The 6,697-nt window shown below is 31.9% G+C and overlaps 1 protein-coding gene and 1 pseudogene across 1 annotated transcript; one reads left to right on the top strand and one right to left on the bottom strand.

Moving 5' to 3' along the window:
* Positions 1-1,566: 1,566 nt before the first annotated feature.
* Positions 1,567-3,242, bottom strand: LOC112790859 (uncharacterized). Its single transcript, XM_025833456.3, has 3 exons — positions 3,030-3,242; positions 2,828-2,957; positions 1,567-2,734 (listed from the first exon to the last, which is right to left on the bottom strand). Exons 1-3 carry the CDS (start codon positions 3,160-3,162, stop codon positions 2,005-2,007), a joined length of 993 nt encoding a protein of 330 aa, XP_025689241.1. The 5' UTR covers positions 3,163-3,242; the 3' UTR covers positions 1,567-2,004.
* Positions 3,243-5,516: 2,274 nt separating this feature from the next.
* Positions 5,517-6,324, top strand: LOC112779508 (GDP-fucose transporter 1-like; annotated as a pseudogene).
* The last annotated feature ends 373 nt before the right edge of the window (positions 6,325-6,697 follow it).

Genomic DNA, 6,697 nt, shown 5'->3' with positions numbered 1-6,697 from the left:
CAATTAATTTTTTTTGCTCATAAAAATTAAAGTATTAAATTCTAAAATCTCAATTATTTAAACTAAATCATATAAAATTCTTATTCTTTTATAACTACTAAGCTTTATAATTTAAATATAAAAAATTACTCAATAATTATAAAATTAAGTAAAATTTCTATTTTAATCATCAAAACTTGATTTGATTACTTTTTAATAAAATAATTTCTAAAAATAAAGTGTTTAACGAATAAATAGATTGAATTAGCTCAAAATAAAATTTTTCAAAAATTTTGGGTCTTACAAATTCATTGAATCTTACAAACAAATGGGTCTTTATTGTTTCTCTCCCGATGCTCGATTCATCGTCGTAGCCGTCGATTACTACCTCATCATTTAGGACACTCTCTCTTTCAAGATTTTTCAAACACTCGCTCCATCACCTCAATTTCATTCATTCTCCTTTTTCTTTTTTATTGTGAATTTGTATTAGAATTCTAAAATCTTTGATTTTGTTTTGTGGATTTAGCTTCTTTTGTGAACTGTGACTTTATTGGGTGTAATAATGTGAGGGTTTAGATGATTTTTTTGGAATATGGAGTTGCATTTAGGTTTTTCTATTTGTAATTTCTGTTAGTGTATATTGAAATTTTCAGCTTGAGTGTGGCAAGTGCTGTGACAGTGAAAATGGAAGAGGAGGAAAAAAGATCAAAGGAAATAGTATGATGGCAAAGAGACTTGAGCAGAAAGTAATAGAAGGTGGGAAGGAGATGGAAAGGGGAAGAAGAGGGAAAGGTGGTGGAGGGTGGGGGAAGAAGAGAGAGAGACAGATGAAGATAGGGATGAAAAAGAGGATAATAATAATGATGACGGGTGAATGATGATGCCACGTTCACGTGACAGAAGTGGTGCTACATCAGCAGTTAGTATGTGAGTCATCAGCAGTTAGTATGTTGACTCACGTCAAAAATAGACTAAAAGACTAGTATGTCATTCGGAGTTCAATCTAAAAGTTTAAATTAGTGCATTTAAAATTTCAAAGATTAAATTAATGTACGAACTAAATCTGAGAGACTACTTTTGAAATTTAGTCGGTTTAGAGGTATAAACAGAGTAAAAATTTTGTGGGGATACATGGGATGAAAAAAAAATGCCACCATTGAAGAAGAACAAAGATGTGTTGAAGTGGAAGGGTTTAAGAGAATTAACGTAGCAATGGCGAGAGCAATTCGTCTCCAGCCTTAGCATGGCGAGAAGAAGAGAATCTCTTTTCTCTCTCGCTTTTGCGTTTGGTGTTTTTGGGGGTTGGTTGGGAGACATGCATGTGAGATAAGTCAATGCTTTTTCACTTTTTATTTTGGTCTTTTCTTTTTACAAGGCACCGTGGTTGTTGGAGAATGGAGATACATATATCTATGTATATAAGCAAAATTAAAACATCATCACCATCATCATCATCATTCAAATTAAAACCACCGCATGCATATATATACATAGTCAAATATCTTCAAACTCAAACTAGCTATAGCTGATTAATAAAAAGTTAAAAACATACACACATGCATACATACATAAATGGAACATATATAATAATACAATAATGTATCCATTATTATCATTCTCATCATTCAAAAACCTCCTTTTGTACAGTCAAATATATTGCAAATTGAAGCTGCTTTGCTTTATAATCCCCCATTCAAAATCAAACTTTGCTGCTAGCTATACTTGCAATAATAGCCTTTATTATTTCCATCACTTTCCCTTTTCCCACTAAAAACACCCCAATAATAATAAAATTACACACATTTTGTAAATATAATGTATACATATATCACATTCACTCACTCGTTCACTCGCGTTCCACAATCTTTACAAATCAGCAATCAAAAATCAAAGAAAGAAAAAAGGGAGCAATCTCTGCAAAGTTTCAGAAAGCCTGGCCTGGAATTTCACCCAAGTTAGAGAAGTCATTTAGAAAAAAGGAAAAAAGAGAGTATGCATGTAGGGACACATCAGAACCTTCTCTCACAAAGGAAAAGGAGAAAGAGCACTAGTTTTATTTGATGAAGAATTTGGTGCAAGTTCTTGTTCCCCACCAATTGGGCCTTCAACATTGTCCCAAAAGAGAAAGTTAGGACATTGTTGGTGTGTGGATTCAACCCATGCATTCAACTGATCTTGTTGCCTCTGCAATTGCAAGCAGTCTAGAGCCCCATCTCCTACCTCCTCCATGCTACAAGATTGCACCTCAACCGGTACCATGCTCTCCACGTTCTCTATCAATGGCGGCAGATAGTTGGTTGTGTCCAATCCCACAGCAACTGCGAAAGTTGTTGATGGAGGAGCAGCAAGTGCTTGAACTGGGTTCTGGTGGTGGCTCAAGTTCCATGTTTCAGAACTCAAACCAACATTAGCATCTTGGAATATTTGATCAACTCGTAAACTGTTGTCTGTTGTGGTCCCATCTAGTGAACTAGTGTCAAACATAAATAGTGGGTATGTTGAAGAGAACAAGGATTCTTGATGAAGTGGTTGCTTTGGTGTTAGATTATCTTGATGATGATCTAGTAGTTGATTGGAATTAGTATAATTATTATAGCTGAAGTGAGAAGAATGATCCACACTAGTTTGTGAAGATGCATTATTTGTTGCCGCTGAAGAAGGCTTTCTTATCTTCTTCTTGATCCACGAATTCCAGTAGTTCTTTATTTCATTGTCAGTTCTACCAGGCAAGTGGCTTGCAATGTGCGCCCATCTGCGTGCATTATTATTGTTTCACAAATTCAACAAAAAATAACAAGAATCAAAATCTGAGAACGAAAAGAGTGATGAGAAGAATTGAAATTACCTATTGCCTACGACACCATGGAGACTTATGATTAACTTCTCCTCCTCTGGTGTAAACCTGCCTCTTCTAATATCAGGCCTCAAATAATTAATCCATCTCAGCCTACAACTCTTTCCACACCTTTGAAGCCCTGATAGATCATGCAATTAATACATATTGAAACGAAATGAAAAGAATATATAGTAATCGATAATGGATGTACCAGCTTTCTCAGGGACTTCACTCCAACAGCCATAGCCATGAGTGGTAATGTAACGAATGAGTTTCTCGTCTTCCTCAGGGGACCAAAGGCCTCTCTTAACCTTCTGTTGGTTGCAGCACGAATGGTGACCCATTGCATTAATGAATGTGTAATATAATACCTGGATCGCGATTGGATCTTCTTTCTAACTCTCCTTAAAAACAAGAGAGGGAAAGTACAGATCAGAGCCGGAATATATAATCCACAACCAGATGGGACGGGACCCACAACTTCTCCATCTAACTCTGAAATGACCCTCCATCAGATTTACTACTCCTTCTACTATCTACTACTATACCTAGTCCCTCTAATTTCTACGTACTATAAGTAATATAATACTGTTACGTTGTTAATTAGTTACTCCATGCATCCCCTTCTTCCTGCTATTTCCGATCTCCGTTTTCCCAACAACTAACCTCATCACATATCCTGAAAGTGACACACATGTCATTCCTATCACCTTGTTTACACTACTACTTCATTCCCTTTTTTCCCTAACACTATTATTATTAACCATCAACTTAATATTACTAAACGCCAAGGCTAAGCCAATATAGTTCATATTTCCTAAGCATCAGCACTCGAATTTAATTATTTATATAATTATATTATGTTTACACCAAAAATTAACTATCAAATCATAAAATATATATTAAAAATAAATTAAACAATATATATATATATATATAAATATATAATTTTATTTGATAACTGATTTTTTGTGTGTATATAGTATTGTTATTTTTATAATCGATCTTAATTAATATCTTATGTACATACATCAACACACATGATATATAGATTATACATGCCAAGATGAGAAAGTACATTAAGGCACATAGATAGTGCGTGTATGTATACATGTATGCATGTGTGTTGTATAATCAGGTCAGGTGCTTGTTACCCTACTTGCTAGCTAGCTCAATATCAGAAAAAAAAAAAAAAAAGAACTTGATTGTGCAAACATGCATGAACCTTCCAGGAAAAGATATAATCTTATTTTCGTCTACTTTACAAACATGAAAATGAAATCTTTAAAATATAATTTTGCTTTCTTCTCACTTAAAATAGCCCTGATTAAACATTCAAAATGTTTACATCTCAAGGCAGCAGGATGATATCTTTAATTAAATTTTAGTAAATGTGTATTGCTGACGGTGTTTGTGCATCATATATATATGTATTCGGAAAGCAATTGACATTTTGTTAATTCTTTAGTGTATCTTTCATGGCTTCCAGGAGAATCCTGAAGGCAATACATATCCATACACGTGTGAGAAGACAGAAAAATAACAAGTTCGTTGCTTTATGATTTATGATTTAAGCAATCCCAATTCTTTTCTTTTATTGATTTGATATTGTGTATGTTTAATTTAATTTAGAAGAAATCGTGCGAATATGAATGATATCGTGATCTACATGTAACATGATTGTCGTCAAGCCTGCTTTCATATATGAAACCAAGTTTCACTCTGTATATATTTCGGCAATTGAAAAAAGCTAGGACCCATATGCACACGTTTACGGGTAGTTTGATTACTCCATAACAATAAATTCGATCGATCAATTTAATTGGTTTTAAATTTGTCGGATAATTGGGCTAATATATAAGATTCAACTAAACGTATTCTTAATTGGTTTAGATATGATTTTATAGTTGCAAAATTCGAAACAAAACGATTATTCAATATATATATATATATATATATATATATATATATGCGCACGCGCGTGTTTGTAAATTCTACCCAACTTTTTTTTAAATGAAGGGCAAATAAGTTATTCTTTATGATATATCTAACAATTATTAAATGAAATAAGTTATGTCAGGTTAATATTAACTTTTAATTTATTAAATTAATTAAATATAGTAAATTTTTTTTTTAAATTATAAGTTACAACAAATTTTATTTTATATTTTTTAAAAAAACTACGAATATATTGACTAGATCTAATAATAATAATTAAAAAATTAAAATGAACAAATAAAAAAAACAAAAGACCGAATCATAAATTTAAAATTAAAAATAAATAAATAAGTTATTAATCGAGTAAGGGTGAATTTCATAATTGTTAATAGAGTTAATATAAGAATGGTGTGATTTTATAGGAATGGCGTTTAAGTGATTTTACAATGATTAATTAGTTTGGTTGTCAAAATTTAAGTTAAATGAAGAATTAATATTAATAATTTTAATGACCTAATTCATTTCATCCAATAACTATTAGCTTTATCATAGAAGATTACTTATTCGGAAGAGTTGGGTAGAATTTAATATATAATAAACTATCATTTGTATTTATAAACTTTAGGAATGCTAATAAAAATACCCATAAAATAAAGAAACTAATGTTATACTTATGAAAGATGAGTTCTTTGCAATAAAAATACTTAAATTTTAACTTTTTGTTGACTTTTTAATAAAATTTTTAAATTATCCCAACTGTTTATCTTCTCCTCCAAATTCTAAACTTTCACAACCCTCACCACCATCAGCACCTGATTATTATTGCCTCATCCTCTCCTCAAAATTTTCTATCCTTGTAGTCAGTTACACACTCTTTTTTAGTCTCCTCGCCATCATCAACAAATACGACATCACTCAATTCAACTACGCTGACTTCTTAACTGCACTCCAACATCTCACTTTCGCTGTTGGCGTCTACCTTCTCGGTAAATTTGGGTTTGTCCACAAGAACCCTTTCACTATCGACACCACCAAGCGCTTCTTTCCCACCGCACTCGTCTTCTTTCTCGCCATTTTCACCAACACCAACTTCCTCCGTCACGCCAATGTCGACACCTTCATCGTCTTCCGATCTCTCACCCCTCTTGTCGCCTTTGTAGACATCGTCTTCTGCCATTAGTTTTGCCTCTCCAAACTCACATTTTCTCTCTCATTATTATACTCGCCGATACCAAGGTATGATGCCACTAATTATGCTTTTACCTTTACTGCTTATTATTGAGCTTTTGCTTATTTAATTTTATCACAATCACTCCGAAATGGTTTATATGAAGTAAATGATCATGAATCTAGGATTGAACAATTAAAGTTTTGTTTTGTACAACAATTTGTTGTCTCTCATGATTGCGCCTTTATTCTGGTTTTTTATCAGTGAGAATTTTAAAGTTTTTGATGTTTTGAGATCCGGATATAAGTGTTTGTTTGATTTCAATGCTATTATAATTCTGTTTAGTTATTTACAGCTCAGCTCACAACTACTAAAAAAAGTCTCCCATAAAAAAAAATAATGGTGGTAAGGAATGATAATAGTGGTGCAGATGGTGGTAACAGTGACTGTGAGTGGTGATACTGATAGTGAAGAGAGGGAGGAGAGGCGATGATAATTAGAGAAGGTGTTGATAAGGATTGTAAAAGATTAAAATTTAGGGAAGAATAATAAAAAGTAGGGATAATATGAAAATTTTATTAAAAAATTAATAAAAAATTAAAATTTGAATATTTTTATCACACAAAATCTATCTTTTATAGATATAACATTAACTTTTTATTTAATAAATATTTTTGTTAATATTTATAAAATTTATGAGTACAAATAATAATTTATTCTTTAATATATATATATATATATATACCCAACGATATTTGTTATGTCACATTTTT

This window comes from Arachis hypogaea, chromosome 3, assembly GCF_003086295.3.
Source record: "Arachis hypogaea cultivar Tifrunner chromosome 3, arahy.Tifrunner.gnm2.J5K5, whole genome shotgun sequence".
NCBI lineage: Eukaryota > Viridiplantae > Streptophyta > Magnoliopsida > Fabales > Fabaceae > Arachis > Arachis hypogaea.
Note: the sequence above shows the minus strand (reverse complement) of the source record. Positions and strands in the feature narration are given on the sequence as shown.